The sequence below is a fragment of the Dipodomys spectabilis genome, unplaced genomic scaffold (genome assembly GCF_019054845.1).
Source record: "Dipodomys spectabilis isolate Male_0828 unplaced genomic scaffold, ASM1905484v1 ptg000552l, whole genome shotgun sequence".
Classification (NCBI taxonomy): domain Eukaryota; kingdom Metazoa; phylum Chordata; class Mammalia; order Rodentia; family Heteromyidae; genus Dipodomys; species Dipodomys spectabilis.
The window spans coordinates 715940-737796 of NW_024871229.1; the positions used below are offsets into that span (position 1 = coordinate 715940).

The 21857-nt window shown below is 57.9% G+C and overlaps 2 protein-coding genes across 4 annotated transcripts; both read left to right on the forward strand.

The window, feature by feature from the left end:
* The first annotated feature begins 453 nt into the window (after positions 1 to 453).
* Positions 454 to 20251, forward strand: Pex11a (peroxisomal biogenesis factor 11 alpha). Of its 2 annotated transcripts, XM_042670475.1 has the most exons (4): positions 454 to 557; positions 3960 to 4075; positions 5871 to 6456; positions 20239 to 20251. In XM_042670475.1, exons 1-3 carry the CDS (start codon positions 502 to 504, stop codon positions 6440 to 6442), a joined length of 744 nt encoding a protein of 247 aa, XP_042526409.1. In that variant the 5' UTR covers positions 454 to 501; the 3' UTR covers positions 6443 to 6456; positions 20239 to 20251. The 2 variants fall into 2 exon arrangements, with proteins under 2 accessions (XP_042526409.1, XP_042526408.1); XM_042670474.1 differs by lacking the exon at positions 20239 to 20251 and having other exon boundaries at positions 5871 to 6552.
* On the forward strand, positions 10103 to 21612 carry Plin1 (perilipin 1). 2 transcript variants are annotated; one of them, XM_042670473.1, is made up of 9 exons: positions 10103 to 10123; positions 10960 to 11018; positions 14069 to 14273; positions 15520 to 15602; positions 16000 to 16264; positions 16474 to 16646; positions 18237 to 18419; positions 19815 to 20060; positions 20773 to 21612. In XM_042670473.1, the coding sequence occupies exons 2-9, from the start codon at positions 10974 to 10976 to the stop codon at positions 21115 to 21117; spliced, it is 1545 nt and encodes a 514-aa protein (XP_042526407.1). In that variant the 5' UTR covers positions 10103 to 10123; positions 10960 to 10973; the 3' UTR covers positions 21118 to 21612. The 2 variants fall into 2 exon arrangements, with proteins under 2 accessions (XP_042526407.1, XP_042526406.1); XM_042670472.1 differs by lacking the exon at positions 10103 to 10123 and adding an exon at positions 10232 to 10259.
* The last annotated feature ends 245 nt before the right edge of the window (positions 21613 to 21857 follow it).

The window sequence follows — 21857 nt, forward strand, 5'->3', positions numbered from 1 at the left end:
GCAGGAGACAGACGTCCGGCTCACCTGCTCTGCCGGCAGCGTGGCGTCGCCTTGGTAACCACAACTTCCGGTTCCGACCGGAAGCCCGCGAAGCGCTCGGCGAGAGACGCGTCCTCTCGTGGGCGGAGCCCAGTCCCTGCTCTCCTGGAGGAGGTGGGCGTGTCCCCTCGGTGGGCGGAGTCTCGGGCCCGCCCTCCTGGGGAGGTGGGCGTGTCCCCTCAGTGGGCGGAGTCTCGGGCCCGCCCACTTGCGCTGAGGGTGCCCCGCCCTCCTGGGGAGGTGGGCGTGCCCCTCCCGTGGGCGGAGTCCCGGGCCCGCCCTCCTGGGGAGGTGGGCGTGCCCCTCCCGTGGGCGGAGTCTCGGGCCCGCCCTCCTGGGGAGGTGGGCGTGCCCCTCCCGTGGGCGGAGTCCCGGGCCCGTGGGCTCCGCCCTCCAGGGATCCGCGGCTCCCCACAGGACCCGCGGGGAGCCGGAGCGACGCGAGGGCCGGGCCCGGGCGCCATGGACGCCTTCACGCGCTTCACTAACCAGACCCAGGGCCGGGACCGACTTTTCAGGTGAGTCCGGCGCCGGGGTTCTCGGCCGGCGCCCCGCCCCGCCCTGGACTCGGCCGGCGGAGGAGGAGGTCGCCGCGGGGAAAGCCGGGCCGCGCGCCGCCGCGCCGGGGGGCCGCGGGTGTCCGCGGGGCGGGCCGCGTGGGGGGCCCGGGTCCCCCCGCCGCGCTCCCGCCGCCGCCCCAGCGGCGCGGGAGGCTGAGCTCGGAGGATCGCGGCTCCGAGCCCGCCCAGCGGGAAAGTTCGAGGCAGATGCCGCAGGAGGAGCTGCGGCGCCAGGGGTCGAGCCTTGAGCCGAGGAAGAAGAGAAGACGGAGCTCACGCGCAGCGCCCAGGCCCCGAGTTCAAGTCCCCGGACTGGCAAAAACAGAAAAGCGCCTTCCGCCCCCCACTCTTACCCGGCGGGTGCCGGGCCCCGGAGCACTCTGAAGCTACAGCCCAGGGAGTCGCAGGCGTGGCCGCAACCCACCGGGCCGAGGGACACTGCAGCGCCGCTGCTGATGCTTCTTGTGACACTTCGATTCCTGCCCAATAGTCCTTTACACCGAGCCACTGTGGCGGTTTTCCTGAATAACTCTCTCTTTTCTGGGTCTGCAGATGCTAACACAAACCCACCAGTGAGAATCGTCCCAGTAAAGAGACTCTGGGGAGCTGGGCAGGTGGCGCAGTGGTAGAGTGTCCTTGCCTAGCATGTGAGCAGCCCTGGGTTCGATTCCTCAGTACCACATACACAGAAAAAGCTGGAAGTGGCGCTGTGGCTCACGTGGTAGAGCGCTCGCCTTGAGCTGAAGAGCTCCGGGATTGTGCCCAGGCCCAGAGTTCAAGCCCTATGACCGACCAAAAAAAAAAGAAAAAGAGAAAGACTCTGGGGTGCCAACATTGCAGTGTTTTGCAACTCTTAAGTAACTCTCAGGAGTAGAGATTTAAATCTTTCACAGGTAGGAGATGGTGTAGTAGATGTACTAAGTGGTCAAGTGAGATAGAAATGCACACCATTGATTCCAGTGCTCACCTCTCAATGACTAAGGCGGACTGCTGTTCTCACGGACGCCATGGGCTCTCCTAAACAGTTGTGTTCTGTTCAGGCTTTATTAAAATCAAAACCTATCACTTTATTGTGCCTACATTGTATCCTGCAAGTCTAGCTTATCAAGGAGGACGGTGGTTAGAATAATCATTTCCACTATACTTAGCAAAGTCTGAGATCTCCAGCAACTCCTACTCCTCTGAACGCTCTGTAGACACTCATGAACAGCCTGGTGGCCCTCCAATAAGGCCTTGTTTTCAGGCCTACTCCTGAGACCAATCTGAGAAAGGAAGCTGTATTGTCATGAGCCTTCAAATCAGAAAACACTTACAAAAGAGACCTGGTGACTCTTGCTTATAATCCTAGCTACTCAGGAGGCTGAGATCTGAGGATCATGGTTCAGAGCCAGCCTGGGCAGGAAAAGTCCATGAGACTCTTATCTCCAATTAACCACCAGGAAACCGGAAGTGGTGCTGTGGCTCAGAGCGGTAGAGCACTAGCCTTGAGTGAAAAAAGAGCTCAGGGACTGTGCCCAGTTCAAGTTCCACGACTGACAAAAAAAAAAAAAAGAGAGAGAGAGAGAGAACTGCACCTGAGGTGTGGCTCAAGTGGTAAAGTGCTTGAGATTCAAACCCCGGTAAAGAGAGCAAAGACCAGAAGAGAAAACCCCTATTTCTCCCTCTCCCTTTCCTTTCCCTCCAGAACCCAGGCTTCCACATTCAAGGTGTGGGCTCTACGGTTGAGACACACGCATAGCCATGTTCCCTTTGCATTTAATTTCCAAAAGCTACTTCACCATTTTGGAGAATGGGCCTTGTTTTTATTGAGGATAATATTTAGGCTAGGAAGGTGGCTCAGTGGTAGAGTGCTTGCCTTGCATGCATGAGGCCCTGGGTTCAATTCCTTAGCACCACATAAGCAGAAATAACCAGAAGTGGCACTGTAGTTCAAATGGTAGAGCACTAACCTTGAGCTGAAGGGCTGAGGGACAGCGCCCAGGCCCAGAGTTCAGGCCCCAGGACCAAAATAATAACATTATTATTATTATATCAAGCTGGGCACCAGTGGCTCACACCTGTAATCCTAGCTACTCAGGAGGCTGAGATCTGAGGATCAAGGTTCAAAGCCAGCCCCAGCAGGAATGTCTGTGAGACTCCAGTCTCCAATTAACCACCAGAAAACTGGAAGTTCGCTGTGGCTCAACTGGTAGAGTGCTAGCCTTGAGCTGAAGAGCTGAGGGACAGTTCTCCAGGCCCAGAGTTCAAGCCCCACAACCACCCAAAAAAAAAAATACATATATACCATATTGGGTCTCAAAGGCAGTTACGGAACACTAGGAACCAGCACCTCCTTTTATGATGCGGAGTTTTAGATGTATTCGGATGTTTGACTGAGAACTTTCTCATTTCTCATTGTGATAACTTTCTCATTTATCAAATTTATCACTAAATCATTGTCACTTGCAGGCTTGACAATAACTGCTTGATTGAAGATTTTATTAAACAGTGTTCCTCCTAGACTTCATATGTATAAGATGCATGTGTACTCATTTGCATCCTGGTGAATAGTTGGCCCTTTTGATTTCTTGGTTTTGTGTTAAGACGGTCATCTAGGTTGGTCCAGAACTCGCTCTGTCACCCTGTCTGGCCTCAAACTCTTGAGCCTCCTGGCTCTGTTTCCTGAGTTGGTGGGATTACAGGTATACAACCAGCTTATTGGTCCTTTAGCTTTAGACACTGAAGTACTATTCCAACCATGGACTGTTGGTTGGTTTCTGCTCATGGGTTAGCTATGGGATAGACAAGTTCACGTGGAACTCTAAAACACCTTCTGGGCTGGAAGTTTGCGCTTTTGGCTGCCTGCTGCCCAGTGCCTTGTTGCAGGGTTCTTTCCCAACGCTGGGTTGCATGGCGCTGGAGCTCGCCCCTGGGTCCCTGGGGAGCGATGACTTCTGCTCCTGTAAGGGCAGCGGCCCCACAGCGTGTGGGATGCACCCGCGCCCTCTCCCTTCCTCCATGAATCGCTTTTTTTTGTTTGTTTTTTTGTTTTGTGGTTTATGGGGCTTGAACTCAGGGCTGGGCGCTGCCCCTGAGCTCTTTCACTCAAGGCGAGTGCTCTACTACTTTGAGCCACAGTGCCACTTCCAGCTTTCTGGTAGTTAATTGGAGATAAAGGGGTCTCATGGACATTCCTGCCTGGGATGGCTTTGAACCTTGATCCTCAGATCTTAGTCTTCCAGGTCTCTTTTAAAGTGTGTTTTCTGGTTAGAGGGCTCATGACAATATAGCCTCCTTTCTCAGATGAGTCTCAGAACAGGAGTTGGCCCAAAAACAAGTCTGGTGTGCAATTCATGTTCCTCATTTGTGTTTCCATTTCAGAGCCACTCAGTACACATGCATGTTGCTTAGATATTTGTTAGAGTCTAAAGCTGGCAGTGAGAAGCTGGTAATGAAGCTCAAGAAATTGGAGTCCAGTGTGAGCTCTGGTCGCAAGTGTAAGTACCTCGACTCCTGAGTTAGAGCCCTCAGCCCCAGCCCCAGTCCTCACAGTGCCTTCTCCAGGGTCACCATTTCCAGTCCACCAAGATCACGGATGAAATTAGCCTGTCAGGTCAGGCTGCCTCAAGGAACTACAGAAAGCTGAAGACAAACACCCACCCGAGTTCACACAGGGGGTAGCCTGGAGCTACACCCTACCTCTGCTTAGTCACGGTGGGTGTGGGGTGGGAAGAGTTTGCACACATCAGACTAGCCCTGTCCTATACCACCTGCCTTCACGGCTCCTCTTCCGGATTTTCACTGCCTAAATGAAGGCGAGCGTCTCAGACTTTATTTCCTCGGCTGGCTTCTAGGTGAGATTGTCCGATCTCAGCCTCCTGAGTAGCTGGGATTACTGGCGTGCACCTGAGGGCCTGAGGGCCTTCATTCTTCCCCCACAGGCTGCAGGTGAAGCTGGGCTTTGCTCTCACACAGATGCTTGTGATCATGTGTCCTGGGGAATGGCACACTTCTGGCCACACTTGTGAGCTTGACTCCTTGCTGACCAGATGTTGCCACAGTTGGCCAGCGGGGACCTCAGAACAAGACTTACCACCTCACCTGTGGAGTGGCTTGGTTTGAGTACTTCCTTCCCAAAGGAGCATTCCTTAGCTTTATGAGAGACATAAAATCACCTGCCCTAAGTAAGGAAATGAGGTTTAATGCTGGCTATGGTGGCTTAAGGTAGAAAAAGAGTAAGATATTTTAGAGGAGGAGAAACGTGAGGTGTGGCTGGAGAAATAGAACATTCTAGAAGGGAGGTTTTCCTGAGCCAAGTCAGGACTGTTATAAGCAAGTGATGGTGTGGAGGATTGGTGTCAAACTGCGCAACTCACCTGGCAAAGGCGGTCCAGGCCACAGGGGTGCAGTGATCTCTTCTAGACGCCTTCCAGGCCAAGATTAGAAATAGCTTAGCTTCTTTAGCATGCCATTGCTTAAAGGTGCTTTAGACTCTTGAAAATCCAGTATGTGTGGATCCAAGACGATCTAAGTAGTTAGTGCCAGGTACTTGGAGAGTTCACACAGGCAAACGCACTGAGTCTGAAGTGCCATCCTGCTCCGTCCACAGCCCCTCCCCCGGGGGTCAGTAAACATATGTCAGCTGACGGTCCCAAGCTGACTAAAGTGCAGGCCCACATCATAAGGACTGCTGTTTAAGAGTTGATCGGTTTGCCTGGGAGCCCCAACTCTGCACTCCGCCCCACTAGCAGTAGTGTGTGTGTGTGTGTGTGTGTGTGTGTGTGTGTGTGTGTGTGTGTGTTTTTAAGTCAGTCTTCTTTGGAAAATCAGCTGTATAAGGATGTCACACAAAAGCTGGGTGCTGGTGGCTCACACCTGTCTACTTAGGAGGCTGAGATCTGAGGATTGAAGTTCAAAGTCAGCCCGGGCAGGAAAATCCATGAGACTCTCATCTCCAATGAACCACCAGAAAACCGGAAGTGGCGCTGTGGCTCAAAGTGGTAGAACGCTCACCTGGAGCAAAGGAAAGAATGTCCCAAGTCCCCGTGGAGAAGGGGGGGGACCCAGCTGCCAGTGTGCCCAGGCTGGTGTGGCGTGCCCACAGCAGCGGAGGAGACACATGGAGGGGGGCACTGTCTTTAGTGCCTCTCAGGGCCACGTTAGGTGGCTGCAGCCTGCAGTCCTTTCCTGCCCCAGCTCCAGCCTCCCGCGCCCGCAGGTGTGTGGAGAGGGGCTGGCGCTGCCCGGTCCCCGGGCGAACGACGTGACTCTCGGCGTGCGCTCTCCTTGCAGGGTTCAGACTGGGCAACGTGGTGCACGCCGTGCAGGCGACGGAGCAGAGCATCCGCGCGGCCGACCCGGTGCCGCGCCTGTGCCTCACACTAGCCAACCTGAACCGCGTGGTCTACTTCGTCTGCGACACCGTCCTCTGGGCGAAGAGCGTGGGCCTGGCCTCCCGCGTCCACCGGGAGCGGTGGCAGCTGCGCGCCGCCCGCCACTACTACTGCTTCCTCCTGCTGAGCCTGCTCCGAGACCTGTACGAGATTGCGCTGCACCTGGCGCAGGCCGCGGACCGCGGGGCCGGGAGAGAGAAGGCCCCCCGGGACGCCCAGGCGTGGCAGGCGGGGGACCACGGGGAGAGCGAGCGGCTCCAGCCCTCCGTCCTGCTCCTCTTCCGGTCCCTGAAGCGGCACCCGCCCCTGCTCCTGGACACGGTGAAGAACTTGTGTGACATCCTCATCCCCCTGAACCAGCTGGGCCTCTGCAGGCCCAGCCTCGGCATCATCGGGCTGGGGGGCCTGCTGTCCTCGCTGGTGGGCATGGTCACCGTGGCCTACCCCCAGATGAAGCTGAAGACGCGCTAGGCCACTCGGAGCCTGTGCCAGCCCCTGGCTGTGCAGATGACATACGTCTGGAAGAACGGGCATTTGTGTTGGCCACCAGCCGGGTTAGACTCTGCTTAGGGTTTTTTTTTTTTTTTGTCAGTTGTGGGGCTTGAACTCAAGGCCTGGGTGCTGTCTCTGAGTTCTTTTTGCTCAAGGTGAGCATTCTATCACTGAGCCACAGCACCACTTCCAGTTCTCTGGTGGTTAATGGGAGATGAGAGTCTCATGGACTTTCCTACTCAGGCTGGCTGTGAACTGCAATCTTCAGATCTCAGCTTCCTGAGGAGCTAGGATCACAGGTGTGAGTCACCCGTGCTTGGCTTTAAGGTTTTTTGGGTTTTTTTTTTGAGTGAGTGCTTAATGATTGGTAATGTAAGAAAGGTCAAGAATAAGGTATAAGGACTGATGTGTGGGGTTTTATTGGGGGGGGGATTTTTTTTTTTGTCCTAAGCATTGAACTCCGGGCCTGGGCACTGTCCCTGAGCTCTTTTGCTCAAGGCTAGTTCCCTACCACTCGGCGCCACAGCAGCGCTTCCAATTTTCTGGTGGCCAATTAGAGATAAGAGTCTCATGGATTTTCCTGCCTAGGCTGGCTTTGAACCACAATCCTCAGACCTCAGGCTCCTGAGTAGCTAGGATGACAGGCGTGAGCCACCAGTGCCTGGCTTGATGTTTGTTTTTTAAAGTGTTGGAATGTATGTGTGTGTGTCTTTCATTTTCTTTATTTTTTTGCCAGTCCTGGTTCTTGAACTCAGGGCCTGGGCACTGTCCTTGAGCTCCTTTTGCTCAAGGCTAGCACTGTACTACTTCTGGCCTTTTCTGCTTCGGTGGTACTGAGGAATGGAACCCAATGTTTCACGCATGCTAGGCAAGCACTCTGCCACTGAGCCAGGTTCCCAGCTTCCCACGTTCCATTCTTCTAACCCTTGCCGAGCTTCTCCCAAGTGACAGCCTGGGTATCATCTGAGTAAGAATGGACAGGGGACGAAAGCATCATGCTAACAGTCTACGAGTGAGAACTCGGGGGGGGGGGGGGGGGGGAGGCCTGGGCTGTGTGCACCTGGGCTTCGCACAGCCACAGTGAATGCGATGTGCAGCTCTCCGCTCTGACTTCCGCCCTCCCTCCTTCCTGGCCCCACCTCTGGGTGTGGGCCACAGGACGAGGGGGCAGAGCCTCTCAGCCCTCTGGCCCTGAGTGGCTTGCTGGGTGCCGGACATTCAGCCGCCCGGGCCCTGTGTCAGCTATACCTGCGAGAAGCCTCTGGAACCTTGGAGAAGCCTCCGGGTCACCCATGAGTAAACAGAAATCCTGACCCGGGGTGGAAGTAGGTGGAAGTTCACCACGGTGTCTGGTACCTCACACAGAGCGCAGGAGCGTGCAGGGCTGTGATCCACTCAGCATTCCCTCAGCCCCCGCCTCCTGCCTCAGGTGTCAGGGCGGAGGTCACCACATCATTTATCTGAATAGAAGATCAGAAGAGGGCCGAGTGCTGGTGGCTCACATCACTCACTAATCCTAGCTACTCAGGAGGCTGAGATCTGAGGATTGCAGTTCAAAACCAGCCCGGGCAGGAAAGTCTGTGAGACTCATCTCCAGTAAACCACTAGAAAACCGGAAGTGGCGCTGTGGCTCAAGTGGTAGAGCGCTCACCTTGGGCTGAAGAGCTCAGGGACAGCGCCCAGACTCAGAGTTGAAGCCCCACGACTGACTAAAAAAGAAAAAGAAAACCAGAAGAATACGCACTGAATGAATTGTGTCCTGGAAATGTGACTGGAAGTCTGTAAAAGTAATCTCAGGTCTTTGGGCTCCTGGTTAACTGAGGTAGATTTAAGGAACTATTTGGGGAATTTTGTAGGCAGCGGGAGGAAGCTTCTGGGAACAACTAATACTTTCCAATCACTGTTTTTTAACCTCGCAATCCTCTACCGTTAGAGATTCATTGTGACCAATAAATTTCTAGATTCAGCCGGCTGGCACGCGTGCATGTGTTGGGGACGGGAGAGGAGCGCTGCGGGAGGCGGCCTGCCGCGGGAGGGTCCGCGTGGCGCCCCACGTGGCAGTGTGTTGTGAGCTGCCCCGTCCACCCGCTGTGGCGTGGGCAGCAAGAGCTGTGGGCATCCCCGGGGCCTTCACGGCCATACTTGGGTCCCTGTGAGTCGGGGTGGGCGGCGGGCAAGCTGGGAAACGCCACCTGCTTTCTCCAGAGCTGCTGTGCACCCCTGTGAGGCCCGCTGCCTCCTCCACGGCCTCCACATTTGTGGGGAGTCCGAGAACTAAAGAGGCTCGTTCACAGCCCAGCACCGTGACCCAAGCGTCCATTCAGGGCCGCGCCTGGGGTGGGAAATCCACCAGGGAGCGTGACCAGCCCCCACCGAGGTGTGGAGGTGGGGAACAGGCGAGAAGAGCGGGCGGGGAACGGACCGAACCCTGTGCCCTGTGCCCCGAGCCCTGCCCGCGCCCCTTGCTCCCCCAGGGACTCCCCTCCCCTCCCTTTCACCAGCCTCACCTCTCACCCACATTGAGAACCCCGCACTGAAGCCGGGTCCAGCTGTGTCAGCACCGCGCCCGGCTCAGAGCCCAGAACACACGCTGCCCTTTGGCCAGGCTGCCGTCCGCCGTGGAAGCCGGGGAGAGGCCCGAGCCGCCCTCTCCCCACGGCCGGCTCCCTCGGCCCCTGTGTTTTCCTGACTCTCCTCCACGACCTCCCTTCGGCTCCTGTGCTGTGGTATTTCACACCCGGGCTGCACGCCGGGGTCTCTGGCGCCCGCTCAGCCCACCCAGCACAGTCCACACCTCAACAGCCAGAAATAGCCCCAGTGCTGTCCTCGGACTCACCTTTGTGAGTTTTTTCCTGTGCCAGTCCTGGGGCTTGAACTCAGGGCCTGGCTGCTGTCCCTGAGCTTTTGTGCTCAAGGCTAGTGCTCTACCACCTGAGCCACAGCGCCATTTCCAGCTTTTTGGTGGTTGATTGGTGATAAGAGTCTCATGGACTTCCCTGCCTGGGCTGGCTTTGAACTGTGATCCTCAGATCTCAGCCTCCTGAGTAGCTGGATGACAGGCGTGAGCCACCAGTGCCCGGCCTTCTTACCCATCTTAACTAAGAGGCCCTGAGGCACCTCCTTTAGCCCCCCCACCCCCACCCCCAGGCACCTCCTTCAGCCACCACGTTGTCAGGTTGGGGAAAGGAACCAACGATTACAGAATTAATTGTTCATGTTTCATGACTAGGGATTGAACCCAGAGCCTCCGGCACGCAAGCAAACACTCCACCACCAGAGCCGCATCCCCAGCCCATGATTGCAGAGGAGTATGGAACCTGAGAATTGATAACTTTAACGACATACATCCCACCAAGAGCAAAAACTGCAGAAGCAGTGCCTCATAACTCCGGAATAACAGCTAATAATAATAACCCCTCTGAGTTCGGGTCTCCTGCCCTGTGAGCTACATCTTCCTGGGCCAAATGTCCTTACAGGGGACCCAGGGGACTCTGGGTCAGATAACCATGGCAACTGGTGGCCCCTGCTCTCCCTTCCTGTCTGCCCTCCCCGAGCTGGGAGCCCAGTGGGCATTGCCCAAGAGTTCCCGGGTGACTGGAGGAGTCTCTGTCTGGAGACGCTGCGGCCCGGACACTCAGAGTGTGGCGGCCATCAGCTACGGTGTGTATGGGGTCCTGGTGTGTGTTGAGTGCTGGGGGCGGGGGTTACTGGGAGGAGGATACCTAGGGGACCCAGGGCCAGGAGTGGAGAGCGTGAGTGGCCTGGGCTACTCGGTTTTCCTGAATGCAGCCCAATGGTTAGTTATGAGCAACTGAAGCCTGACACTCATTAGTCTCTTTTTAGACCCTCAGCTAAGGGCTCGGAGACTCTATCTGAATTTTTTTTAATTTTGTTTATTTATGGTACTCATGCTGGGACTTGAACTCAGGGCCTGAGCGCTGTCCCTTAGTGTTTTCACTCAAGGCTGGCATTCTACCACTTAGGCCACAGCTCCACTTGTGGCTTGTTTGCTGGTTCATTGGAGACAGAAGTCTCTGGACTTTCCTGCCCAGGCTGGCTTCAAACCACAATCCTCAGATCTCAGCCTCCTGAGTAGTTAGGATGACAGGCGTGAGCCCCCGGTGCCCGGCAGCCTTTTCTCTCTCGTAGTTTCTTGCGTTCTTCCTTTCTTTCTTTTTTTTTGGTCAGTCGTGGGGCTTGAACTCTGGGCCTGGGCGCTGTCCCTCAGCTCTTCAGCTCAAGGCGAGCGCTCTACCACTTGAGCCACAGCGCCACTTCCTACGTTATTTCTTGTCTTGAGCGCTTCTAAGCAATGTCAGTGCTGATCTTAGGCCGGGCAGCCGTCCCTGCTGAGGGCCCCGGGGTGGCCTGAGCGTGTGGCGTTCACCCTCTGCTGGGGCTGCTGAGCTCCCAGGCCAGGAGCCCATGAGAAGGAGGAGCGGATCCTGAGGCTCGCAGGCCTTCGGGTCTCTCACACACCCCGGTCTGCCTTGCAGGGTACACTGCTGGGATGGCAGCAAACAAGGGCCCGACCTTGGTGGCTGGAGACGCCCCGGTGAGTAACCTGAGGCGGGCGGACACGCATGCGGGGGTGAGGGGAGGGTGGGGAGATTCAGGAGACAGGCGGGCTGTATGCAATGCACTACTAATTCCTGGACCAGGAGTCAGTTATTCCTGCCTTCATTACCTCTGCAGGGCTGGGGCGGCAGGGGCGTGGGGTGGGGGCGATCTGGGATAAAGAAAAGACTCCTAGGAAAAACCAAGCAAAAGTGTTCCAGGTGGGGCTGGGAAGGTGGTAGAGCACTTGCCTTGCATGCATGAGGCCCTGGGTTCAATTCCCCAGCACCACATAAGCAAAACGAAAAAAGCCAGAAGTGGTGCTGTGGCTCAAGTGGTAGAGTGCTCGCCTTGAGCTGAAGAGCTGAGGGATGGTGCCCAGGCCCAGAGTTCAAGCCCCACGACTGGACCCCCCCCCAAAAAAAATAAAAATAAAAGAGTTCCAGGTGCTTGTGACTCACACCTGTGAGCCTCCCGTACTCGGGAGGCTGAGAGCTAAGGATCTTGATTAGAAGGAAAGAAAGTCTGTGAGATGCTCATCTCCAATCAACCACCAAAAAGTTGGAAGGAGAGTGGTGGTTCAATTGGTAGAGTACCAGCCTTGGGCAAAAACACAGAGAGAGCACCCAGGCCCTGAGTTCAAGCCCAGTACTGGCAAAAACAATAACAACCACCAAAAAACTAACCAACCCACCAATCAAACAAAAAACCCACTGCACAAAAAGGGGCAGAACTATAGGCTGGGAGTTTAGGGGGCTGGCACAGAAGGGGACAGCTGTGTCCCCAAAACAAAGAGCCCAGGCTCAGTCCCCCAACTCGGGCATGTGTGATCTGTGTAGAGCCACTCCATGGGTCACCTTGGTGTCTGTCCCCCGTGAATGTCACCTCCCGTGCGTGGCCTGAGCTGCTGCGTGTGGGAACGAGCCGGTGTCCAGTGCATCTCTGCTTATCTCTAGCCTGTTTCTCACTGAGCCTTGGGGTGATTTTGATACTTCTCTTGGACGCCTCTTGCCAAGGCCACTCGGATGTGGGCCCAGTTCAGATAGTTGCTAAAACTTACGCATTGGGAACCATAAGCCCTCCTCTCCCCCACGCCGGCCTTGGGCTTGGGAGTTGCTGAGTTGCTCAGTGTTGTATTAAGGGCACAGAGAGAGGAAATTCCAGCATTGTGAGCCCCTCCCCCAGCCCCTTGAGCTTTATCTGCAACAGCCCTGCTCTGCCTAGAATGGCATTGCTGCCCGCTCTGTCCAGCGACCCCGTGGGTCTGCTCCGTGGCTCTCCCAGCTCAGCCCGCCGCACAGAGCAGGCCAGGCCTGCTCCTTTAGGTCAGAGCCCTGTCCCGGGGCACAGCTCCAGCATCTAAGCCAGGCCTGGGATGTCTTCCCATATTATTTTTGCTGTGCACAATTCTTATTATTCCAAAGACCAGGCAGTGCCAACAGCCTAAGAATGTCACAGATGCTGGGCGCTGGTACCTCATACCTGTCATCCTAGCTACTCAGGAGACTGAGATTTGAGGATCGAGGTTCAAGGCCAGCCCTGTCAGGAAATTCTGTGACACTCTTGTTTCCAGTGAAGCACCAAAAACCAAAGTGGAGCTGTGGCTCAAATTGGTAGAGTGCTTGCCTTGAGCAAAAAAAAAAGAGTTCAAGGACAGCACCCAGGTCCAGAGTTCAAGTCCCATGATCAACAACAACAACAACAAGAATGTCACAGCTAAGCATCAGTGGCTCACGCCTATCATCCTAGATCCTCAGGAGGCTGAGATCTGAGGATCACGGTTCAAAGGCAGCCTGGGCAGGAAAGTCCATGAAACTCTTATCTCCAATAAACCACCAGAAAACTGGAAGTGGCGCTGTGGCCTAAGTGGTAGAGCGCTAGCCTTGAGCTGAAGAGCTGAGGGACAGCGCCCAGGCCCAGAGTTCAAGCCCCACAACCGACAACAACAACAACAAAAAGTCACAGACTTTCCTGTGAGGGCTGGCTTCTAACCATGATCCAAGATCTCAGCTAGGAGCCACCAACAGGCGTGAGCCAGCAGCACCTGGTCAGTGCAAACCATTTATAAACGACCTGAGGAGTGAGCACCACTTCCGGTGAAGAAGAGACTCCTTAAGGAAGATGTATTTGACCCGCAACCTGTGTGTGTCCGGCGAGACAGACTTGCTCAGCACTGTCCTGGGGCACAGAGGGAGGACGAGGAAGAGTGCAGACCCGAGCTGGGCAGGCCACAGCCAGCCCAGGCGCTGTGTGTGTGTGGGGGGGGAGAGTTCCCAGCCACAGAGACGTCCATGCTCAAGCCCAGCACCGACATGCTGCCTAGCACTTCTGCTTCCGAGCCTTGGGAAGCCAGGATCCTGCGAGGCTGGGAAGATCTAAAGCTCCACACTCTGCGTGGTGCGGCCCTGACGGTAACACAGTGCTCCGACTCTTTCCTGCGCCACACTTCCAAGCCGGCCCTGGCCATAGAGACGAGGCTCTGCTGGGAGAAAGAAAGTGCAAGAGTATGTGTGCGTGTGCGCGCATGTGCATGCGTGCACACGCACACGCACACATAGCATTGTGGCATAGATGTGGAGCCAGCCTGGGGAAGGACACAGTGGATACAATGCAGTGTGTGTGTGTGTGTGTGTGTGTGTGTGTGGTCATACTCCCACGGGAGCCACAGGGGAAGTGGTCTTCCACCCAAAGTCGCGTGGGAGGGAAGGTGAGGGAACTTCACAGGAGACCAGCATCTGGAGAGGGGGCCGGGAGAGAGCACAGCACTGTGTTGATGGCGCCATCAGACGAAAGGAGGAATGCATGTGCACAGGGGCGCAGTGACAGCTGCTCTTTGCTGGGACGGGGGTGGGGTTGGGGGGCCCTGGGGTGGGCCGGCAGTGGCGGGAGGGCTGACTCTCCCCTTCCCCTGTGGCGGGGGCATTGGGAGGTCGCTTATGTTCTCAGTGCCTCCCAGCTCTCTTGGGTCCAGCCTCGCAGTGAGTGCCCTGGCCCCCAGCCCACACCCCCCCCCCATGGGGTAACTCCAGGGTGTTCCTCGGTCTACAGGAGCAGGAGAATGTGCTGCACCGGGTCCTGCAGCTGCCGGTGGTGAGCGGCACCTGTGAGTGTGTTCAGAAGACCTACACCAGCACCAAGGAAGCACACCCGCTGGTGGCCTCCGTGTGCAATGCCTACGAGAAGGGCGTGCAGGGCGCCAGCAGCCTGGCCGCCTGGGGCATGGAGCCAGTGGTCCGCAGGCTCTCCACCCAGTGTAAGTTCTCCCAGGATACTTGGTAACTGCCCACTGATGACACCTGCCCGCCTGCCATTCTGTCTGTCTGTCTGTCAATGTCTGATAACTGATAAAGTGTTCACCCATCTGCCTGACAGCCCATCATCTCCATATCAAGATTTAGGTAACAGCCGGGCACCAGTGGCTCACGCCTGTCATCCCAGCTGCTCAGGAGGCTGAGATCTGAGGATCATGGTTTGAAGCCAGCCCGGGCAGGAAAGTCCCTGTGAGACTCATAGCTCCAATGAACCACTCGAAAAACCAGAAGTAGCGCTGTGGCTCAAGTGGTAGAGCTCTATCCTTGGGGAACAGAGAGCCTCAGGGACAGAGTCCAGGCCCTGAGTTGGAGCCCCACCAACAGCAACAAAAAGATGTAGATACGGCTCTCTTTGCAGCAATTGTCCACCCGGCATGTGCCATGGATGGCAGTGGTGGGCGAAACAATGCCCAAGGGAAGGAGTGGGCACTGGGGACTGGCCAGATCCCCACCCGAGTTCCACATCCAGCCAGGGCAGCGAGAACCAAGAGTCTGGAGCGGAGGCAGCAGCGTGCGGGGATGCGGGAGGGCGCCCGCTCCGCTGCTGGGCTGGTTTGTGACACATGGGGGCAGCAGAGAGCCACGCGCCGGCTACGGCCCCACCAGCCTGGCCCTAAGCAGCGCTCAGTCCCATCTGAGACTGCGGTCTCCAAGCACCCTATGACCAAGCTGAGAGAAACCCCAACTGCGAGAGGAGTCTAGCACCTTCCCCCAGCAGCCTGGAAAGACAGGAGACAGCACATCACCTGCGTGCTCTGCGGCTCAATGAATTAATGCATGAGGGTCTATGAACGTCTTCACGACCCCCCCCCCTCCATCCCCACCACCGGTCAGCCATGTCAACCCCTCCCAGCTAAAAGCCAGGGCCATGGTGATCTGGAGCTGTCTGGGGCTGGGGACTGTCACCGAAGGCCCCCAGGTCTCTGCTGTCACCCGCCTCCCTTGGGGACCCGTGTGTGGTGTGTGTCTTCTCTACTCCTCTGGAGAACCCAGAACCCAGACAGGCGAGAGGCGGCGGGGGGGGGGGGGGGGGGGGAATGACGATGAAGAGAACGATGTTCCTTGCCAGTTCTCGTAGGCTCCATCCCTTCCTCCCCACGATAACCCCCAGTCCACCTTTCACAAGGAAGGAACCTGGAGCCCCACCTCTGGGCTTCAGGTACTTTTATCCAACACACCCCCTTGCAGTCACAGCTGCCAATGAGCTGGCCTGCCGAGGCCTGGACCACCTGGAGGAGAAGATCCCTGCCCTCCAGTACCCGCCTGAGAAGGTGAGCCCTCCCCCTCCCCGCCACCCCCTCCCTCGCCGCCATCGCCCCTCAGGAAGGGCAGCGGCGGGGCTGGCGGGGCTCTGGGAGACTACAGCCAGCTGAGCCAGGGGTGCACACACTGAGATCCCCGCGATCCGACCCTCCACGCCACTCCCCTTCCCTTGGCCCTGTGTCCATGGCTGCCCCCTGGGGACTGGGGCCGGGAGGGCTGGTGCTGTCTTGGGGGAGAGGCAGAATCCTGAGGGCTGGGAAGAGGCCAAACACCCAGCCTCCACCAGCGCCCAGAGTGGATGCCGGCCTTCTAGGCTTTTAATGAGACTCTTCAGTGGGGTCTGAGACCAAGAGCAGCTGCTCCCAGGGCCTGCAAGGAGACCCCACAACCTTACCCGCCCCCCAGATCGCCTCTGAGCTGAAGGGCACCATCTCCACGCGCCTGCGCACTGCCCGGAAGAGCATCAGCGTGCCCATTGCCAGCACCTCCGACAAAGTCCTGGGCGCCACCCTGGCCAGCTGCGAGCTCGCCTGGGGGGTGGCCAAAGACACCGTGGAGTACGCGGCGGGGACGCGGGCCGGCCGGCTGGCCTCCGGAGGGGCCGAGCTCGCCCTCGACGGCATCGAGAAGGTGGTGGGGTTCCTCCTCCCCCCGGCCAGCGAGGAGTCAGGTACCGGCCGGCACTGGGAATCGGCAGGAGGCGGCCCGGCCCGTGAGCGCCCCTCTAGAATGGGTGGGGGGGCAGAATCTTCAGAGGGACCCAGAATCTTGTAGTCCCCTCACCCCACCCGGAGAGAAGGGAAGCAGGCGGGGTCCGGCGTCGGTGGGTAGGTTTGGGGTGACACTAGCGTGGCTCTTTCTCCACCAATCCCCACCCAGCCCCTACTTCTGGACATACCCAGACCCTGAAGGACCCCAAGGCCAAGCCCAGCCTGGCCAGCAGGGTCGGGGCGCTGGCCAACACCCTGTCTCGACACACCATGCGGACCTCCACCTGGGCGCTGAAGCAGGGGCACGCCCTGGCCATGTGGATCCCGGGCGTGGCGCCCCTGGTGAGTGCCGCTGGGGAGGGGGGCTGGCAGCTGGGGGGTCCCCACCCCAACCCACCCCGGCCTCTCTGCTCCTGGGAACTTCTTCTCTGCTGATGGGATTGGCCCCTCAGTTCAGGACGAGGAAGGGCCGGTGGGCTCACTGTCTGGGACCCTGCGCCCAAGGGAGCACTGTCTCTGTGTGGTTTTGCACAGACAAGTCTGGAACTTCTGCATGAGGAGCTTGTGTAGGAAACGCAGGCCCAGAGGGAAGGTAACACATTAAGCATGGAGGGCGGGCTGCGGTGCCGCTTAGTAGAAGAATGCTTGCCAGGATCCCAGAGGCCCTGGGTTTGATCCTCAGCAATGAGAAAAAAATAAAAGTACAAAGATCAGCAAGTCACATGGGGACTTCTCAGCGATTTTGTGACTGTACCGGGGTTTGAACTCAGTGCCTCACGCTCTCCCTTGGCTTTTTTGCCCAAGGCTGGTGCTCTACCACTTGAGCCCCACTCCCCAATTCTGGCTCTTCGCTGGTTAACTGGAGATGAAGAATCCATCCAAGGGATGGCTTCCAACCTCAGTCCTCAGATCTCAGACTCCTAAGTGGCTAGGATTACAGGCGCGAGCCACAGGTGTCCGGCATGAGAGGCAGTTTTAGAAGGATTGCCGGATCTGGGTCACTCCCTCACGCACATACACATGTGCTGAGAACCTACCTGCGCCAAGACCAACAGCGTGCCAGGTGCTGTGGCCCACGAGGACACAGGAGCGGCAAGTGGCTCACTGTCCCCGTACCAAGGGTCCTTTGCTGGTGAGTGAGTATCTCAGCTCAGCCTGCAGTGGGCAGAACCCCAGCTGCTCATGTAGAAGTTGAACAGCAAGGAGGGAGGCCCTGCCACGTCTCCTAAAGATGTGTGGGGCGTGGCAACTCATGCCTGTAATCCCAGCTACAAAGATCTCAAGCCAGGGCAACTTAATAAGACCCCAGCGCAACATTTCACGAGGACTAACGGAAGCTGGGTACCTGTGGCTCACACCAGTCATCCCAGCTACTCAGAAGTTTGAGATCTGAGGATCATGGGTTGAAGCCAGCCCAGGCAGGAAAGTCTGTGAGATTCTTATCTCCAATAAACCACCAGAAAACTGGAAGTGGAGCTGTGGCTCAAGTTGTAGAGTGTTAGTCTTGAGCACCAAGAGGCTCAGGGATAGTGTTCAGGCCATGAGTTCAAGCCCCAGGATCGGCAAAAACAAATTAATTAATTAATTTAAAAGGGCTAGGGGATAGCTCAGGGGTAGAAAGTTTCCCTAGCACTGAATCCCTGGTGCCTCAAGAAAGCTATGAAAGACATCAAGAATGTTCCTATCCAGCAGGTTTAGTAGTGCATGCCTGTAATCTCTGCACCCAGGAGGCTGAGGATGGAGGATCTCAAGTTCCAGGCCACCCTGGACTGCATAGAGAGACCTGTCATTTAAAAAAAAATGGAAGAAAAGTCTTTGGGGACCAGGCCCTGCAACCACTCTGGCCTTGGGAGCGAGGGGCTCTGGACGCTGGGGTCCTGGCGGTCAGCTGACAGACCGCTGAGCCCGAGGTCTGCCGCTGTCCCCCCCCAGAGCAGCCTGGCCCAGTGGGGCGCGTCGGCCGCCATGCAGGTGGTGTCCTGGCCGCGGCAGAGCGAGGGGCGTGGGGCCTGGCTGCACAGCCTGGCCCAGGAGGAGAGCCACGACGATCAGACAGACTCAGAGGGAGAGGAGACGGAGGAAGAAGAGTCAGAGACGGAGGAGAAGTTCAGCGAGGTGAGGGGGAAAGCAGGCACCTCGCATGCCCCGGGCCATGGGATGGGGGGAGGGGGTAAAACAAGGGTCTCTGATGCCAGCCAGAGACCTGGCGCGTGTGTGCAACTCTCGCTCTCTCCGCCTCCAAACCCACAGAGGACAGCATTTCCACGACACTCTCAGCTGATCCTCATAAGAGCCCTTCACAGAGGCAGGTCAGGTGCAGCCGTGTGGTGGTACATGCCTATAATCCCAGCAAAGGGGTGAGAACAAAGTTCCAGGCCAGCCCATACGAAAAGCTATCGATGCTCCAACTCAACAAACCAGCTGGGCGTGGTGGTCTGCTGCTATAATCCCGCTTATAGGCAATGGTACAAGTTGGAGGATCATGGTCTGAGGCTGGTGGGAGGAGAAAAAGCAAGAGACGTTATCTGGAAAAATCACTCAAATGTGGCTGGAGTGGTAGAGTATGTCTAGTGAGTTCAAGGCTCTGGGTTCAAATCCCAGTACTGCCAAAAAGAGGCAGGGCAGAGATAGCCGCCCTGTTTTGCAGATGAAGAAATGCACTCAAGGAGAACACATTTGCCCAAAGCCACACATCAAGGGTCAGAACCAGGCTTGCAAGCTGTCTTCTGTAGTGTGGAACATGAGTGGGTATTCATAAAGGAGCCCTCTCTGTATGACCCACTTACAGGAAGTTCAAAAATAGGTATGGGGCTGTAATCTTACCTAAGTTACATAATTACTATTATAACACAGTGCATAATTACTATTATAAAGCATATAATTACCACTACTGTTGGCAGAAGATCTCAAACTCTACATACTAGGCTCTTGTTTTCTTTTTGTGCCAGTCCTAGGGCTTGAACTCAGGGCCTGGTGCTTTCCCTGAACTTTCTCTACCTCAAGTCACTTCAGCCACTTTCCAGCCTTTTTGGTGGTTCATTGGAGATCAGAGTCTCACAGACTTTTCTGCCAGAGCTGGCTTTGAACCATGATCCTCAGCTCTCAGGCTCTTGGGTAGCAAGATTGACACTGACACCAGGCAATCAAGGTCTTTTAATAGACCTGGGGGCCGCCTGGGCGCCAGTGGCTTACACTCCCAATGCTACTCAGGAGGCTGACATCTGAGGATCCTGGGTTTAAAGCCATTCTAGCTGGGAAAGTCCATGAGACTCTTATCTCCAATTAACTACTAAAAGACCATAGGTGGAGCTGCGGCTCAAGTGGTAGAGTGCCAGCCTTGACTTAAAGAGCTAAGGGACAGTCTAGGCCCTGAGTTCAAGCCCCAGTATGGACACAGACACAGATATGGGGGCTGGGTGTGAGCTCTAGAGGATCCTGTGCTTAGCATCATCTGGGTTTGATCTCCATACTCCTGGCTGCTGGAGGTGCTGATGGTGCTCTGGCCCTCAGGTGTCGGCGCTGCCCAGCCCGCAGGCCCTGCTGGGTGGGGCAGTCCACTCCCTGCGGCGGGGCCTCCAGAGCACCATCTCTGCTGTGACCTGGGCGCCTGCGGCTGTGCTGGGCACCGCAGGCCGGATACTGCACCTCACGCCGGCTCCAGTCGTCTCTTCCACGAAGAAGCGGGCCATGTCACTGTCTGACGCCCTGAAGGGCGTGACTGACAACGTGGTAGACACAGTGGTTCACTATGTACCGGTGAGTCCCCCCCTCAGCCTCCCGCCACCTTCCTGTTCCCAAGGGGGCCCTGACAGGACAGCTAAGGGAGAGCTGACCAGAAGGGCTGCGGTCCCCGTCCCCCCTGCCCCCCGGTCCCTGGACACCCTCCTGCCACCCTCAGTGCCCTCTGGAGGGGCCTCTCCAGCCCTGAGGGCAGAGGTCCAGGCCCCCTGGGCTGAGGCCTCTTGTCTGCACCCCATCATCAGTCTGAGGAACCCCGAGGCCCAGCGTGGTGCGCATCTCACAGTACCCACTGAAGGCCTGGCGTGCTGGCATGTGGTGGCTGGGCAGGTGGGAGGGACTCCCCGGGGGATGGGATGTAAGTTCTAGGGACAGCAGCTGGTCTCTAATGGTCACCCAAAGGGCCCAAGCCACCCCTTGCCCTAGCTAGTCACGGGGGAACGGGAGGGCTGGGAAGCCCCCCAGAGGCAGCCGGCCTGCCCACCTGGGACTGAGGGCACGTCCAGGCAGGGGCAGCCTGGAGCTGGCCGGGTCTGAGTGCGGCCTGTGGCTGCAGCCCAGCAGGAATCGCAGGGCCTCCGGCCTTCCCGGAGCCCTCCGAGCCGCCTGGAACCCAGGGGGTCCGCGATGCCCCCATCCTGCTGCCCCAGCCCCCCACCCGTCCCGTGATGGCCCTCCGTGGGCCCCAGAGGGGACGAGGGTGGTCCTAAGGCGGCCGCGCGTCCCCCAGCTCCCCAGGCTGTCGCTGATGGAGCCGGAGAGCGAATTCCAGGACATCGACAACCCGCCCCCCGAGTCCGAGCGCCGGGGATCCGGGGCGCGGCCCGCCAGCCCCGAGCCCGCGCCGCGCCCCGCGGCGGCCCGCGGCGGCCTGCGCAGCACGCGGGGCCTCAGCGTCCCCTCCTGCTCCGGGCTGGACGACAAGGCGGAGACGCCCGCCGGCCCGCGCCCCGGCCTCCTGGCCATGCCCCGCGAGAAGCCGGCGCGCAGGGTCAGCGACAGCTTCTTCCGGCCCAGCGTCATGGAGCCCATCCTGGGCCGCGCGCAGTACAACCAGCTGCGCAAGAAGAGCTGAGTCCCCGGCCGCCGCCCCGCCCGCCGCCACCCTGGCTCCGCCCCCGCCACGCCCACCAATCACCACGCCCCCGCCAAGCCCCGCCTCGGAGACGCGCTCGGGACCCTAGAGCCCGCCCCGCCCCAGTTAGCTTCAGCCACGCCCACTTCCAGAGCCACGCCCCTTCCCCACGCCACGCCCCACGGTCCCGAGCAGCTTTCTTTAACCCGGGCCCCAAACTTGCAAGTGAGCCCCACCCTAGAGAGGGGGCCCCGGGCGGCCTGAGCCCATCTCCCCGCGGCCAGGGCGCGCGTCCTCCTGAGGCCTGGCCTGTTTATTGGAGAAAAGAGTCTCATGAACTTTCCTGCCCGGGCTGGCTTCGAACCCCTAACTTGAGATTTCAGCCGTCCTGGGAGCGCACACACACCCCACGGGGCAGCCGCTGCTCAGCCCGAGCTCTGGAAGTGCTGGTGCTGAGCGAGTCGAGGGAATGTATAAAATCAGTTTAAACCCGAACGCGGCCGAGTGTGCTTTCCTCGGGCGCCCCCGCCCGGCGCTCGGCGTCCTCCCCGTCCGAGCCTCCTCCTGGCGCGCAGGTGTGTGTGCGCGCGTCCGACGGGGCGGGTGGTCCGACCCTCTGTCCCGGGACAGAAGCGAGGCGACCTCAGAGGTGCACAACCGCGAGAGCGATCGGGGTGGGCGCGGAGACGGGGGAGATGGGAGGTTGGGCCGTGGTCGCGGGGTGGGAGGCCGGCTTGGCA

Coding starts and splice junctions, on each gene's coding strand:
- Pex11a (XM_042670475.1), top strand. CDS start 502: ATGGACGCCTTCACGCGCTTCACTAACCAGACCCAGGGCCGGGACCGA. Junction 558..3,959: donor GGCCGGGACCGACTTTTCAG/GTGAGTCCGGCG, acceptor TTTCCATTTCAG/AGCCACTCAGTACACATGCA. Junction 4,076..5,870: donor TGTGAGCTCTGGTCGCAAGT/GTAAGTACCTCG, acceptor CTCTCCTTGCAG/GGTTCAGACTGGGCAACGTG.
- Plin1 (XM_042670472.1), top strand. Junction 15,603..15,999: donor TCCAGTACCCGCCTGAGAAG/GTGAGCCCTCCC, acceptor CCCGCCCCCCAG/ATCGCCTCTGAGCTGAAGGG. Junction 16,647..18,236: donor TCCCGGGCGTGGCGCCCCTG/GTGAGTGCCGCT, acceptor GTCCCCCCCCAG/AGCAGCCTGGCCCAGTGGGG.